At 46.3% G+C, this 1,114-nt stretch overlaps 1 protein-coding gene across 1 annotated transcript; it reads right to left on the bottom strand.

Annotated features, from left to right (window-relative positions):
* Nucleotides 1-8: 8 nt before the first annotated feature.
* LOC121940207 (cornifelin homolog B-like) lies at nt 9-1,104 on the bottom strand. Its single transcript, XM_042483029.1, has 3 exons — nt 973-1,104; nt 670-824; nt 9-481 (listed from the first exon to the last, which is right to left on the bottom strand). The coding sequence occupies exons 1-3, from the start codon at nt 1,073-1,075 to the stop codon at nt 359-361; spliced, it is 381 nt and encodes a 126-aa protein (XP_042338963.1). The 5' UTR covers nt 1,076-1,104; the 3' UTR covers nt 9-358.
* Between the last annotated feature and the right edge of the window lie 10 nt (nt 1,105-1,114).

The following is a 1,114-nucleotide window of genomic DNA, read 5'->3' as shown; positions in this document are numbered from 1 at the left end:
TCTTCTATCTTTATTTTTAAAACTTCAGATGGTTTTTCTACTTAACTTTTTTTTTAAAGGCTAAAAATGTAGTTAGATCAGTAATACTCAACTCACGACCCTCGGTGGGGGCCAGGGGCCCCAGCATGTTGAGACAAAAACACATAGAAACCACGTTAAATTAAACAAATCAAAATGTACAAAAAAAACAAACATTTTTGATAAATTTTCAAGAAAACAAATATTTAAAAAAATACTCTTTGTGCAAAGCAGGTAATTAATACGTGTAAAGTGTACAGAGACGGTTAGTAAACATGTAAACAACACTGACAAAAAACAGGCGTCACAGTGATGACGTCATCGGCGGGGGATGATGTCATCAGCGGTGGATGATGTCACCCAGCGTGGTGGGGAGCTTCCTCTTCTTCAGCTCTCTGGATATTTGACACCAGACGCACGCCGGACAAAAAGTGGAGCACACACAGTCTCTGCACACACTGCCCTGAACACACACACGCACGCACACACACACACACACACACACAAACACACACACACACACACACACACACACACAACGCACAGTTACTGCAGTAAAAGTATCTTTAGCCTCATGTAGTAAAAGTACAGAGGTGTGAGACAGGCAGAGACACGGGACAGACACAGGCAAAGAGACAGTTTTGTCCTCACTCTGATGCCGTAGAGCTGCCGGACGGAGACTCTCATGGACATGGTGATGGGACGGACACAGCTGAGGACGTCCAGCAGCGGGAGACAGAGACACTGACCGTACCGTCTACTGGTTTTACAGGCGAAACAGGGACAGCACCAGCACGCAAAGCAGCCTGCAAACACACAATATACACACATTAGTACACACACACACACACACACACACACACACTAGGACACAATAATACACACACAACAACACACATTAGTACACTCTCGCTGCTGTGGCGTCGTTATTGAGATGATAAAGATTCTTCTTACACTCTCTCATGTCGTCGCAGCATTCACAGATCCCAGAGGCCCATTCAGCGTCAGCAGAGGAAACAACCAGCGGCCGAGGCTGCGACAGCACCGGCCAGCTCATCCTCACACCTGAAACACACCCGAGACACACCTGAGACAC

This window comes from Plectropomus leopardus, unplaced genomic scaffold, assembly GCF_008729295.1.
Source record: "Plectropomus leopardus isolate mb unplaced genomic scaffold, YSFRI_Pleo_2.0 unplaced_scaffold7984, whole genome shotgun sequence".
NCBI lineage: Eukaryota > Metazoa > Chordata > Actinopteri > Perciformes > Serranidae > Plectropomus > Plectropomus leopardus.
The sequence above is the reverse complement of the archived record's forward strand: the minus strand, read 5'-3'. Positions and strand labels throughout refer to the sequence as shown.

Excerpts from the sequence above, each read along its gene's own strand:
- LOC121940207 (XM_042483029.1), bottom strand. The coding sequence starts at position 1,075 with ATGAGCTGGCCGGTGCTGTCGCAGCCTCGGCCGCTGGTTGTTTCCTCT. Across the intron at positions 825-972 it reads CTGCGACGACATGAGAGAGT|GCTGCTTTGCGTGCTGGTGC; the intron begins GTAAGAAGAATC and ends GTGTGTTTGCAG. Across the intron at positions 482-669 it reads GGCAGCTCTACGGCATCAGA|GGCAGTGTGTGCAGAGACTG; the intron begins GTGAGGACAAAA and ends GTGTGTGTTCAG.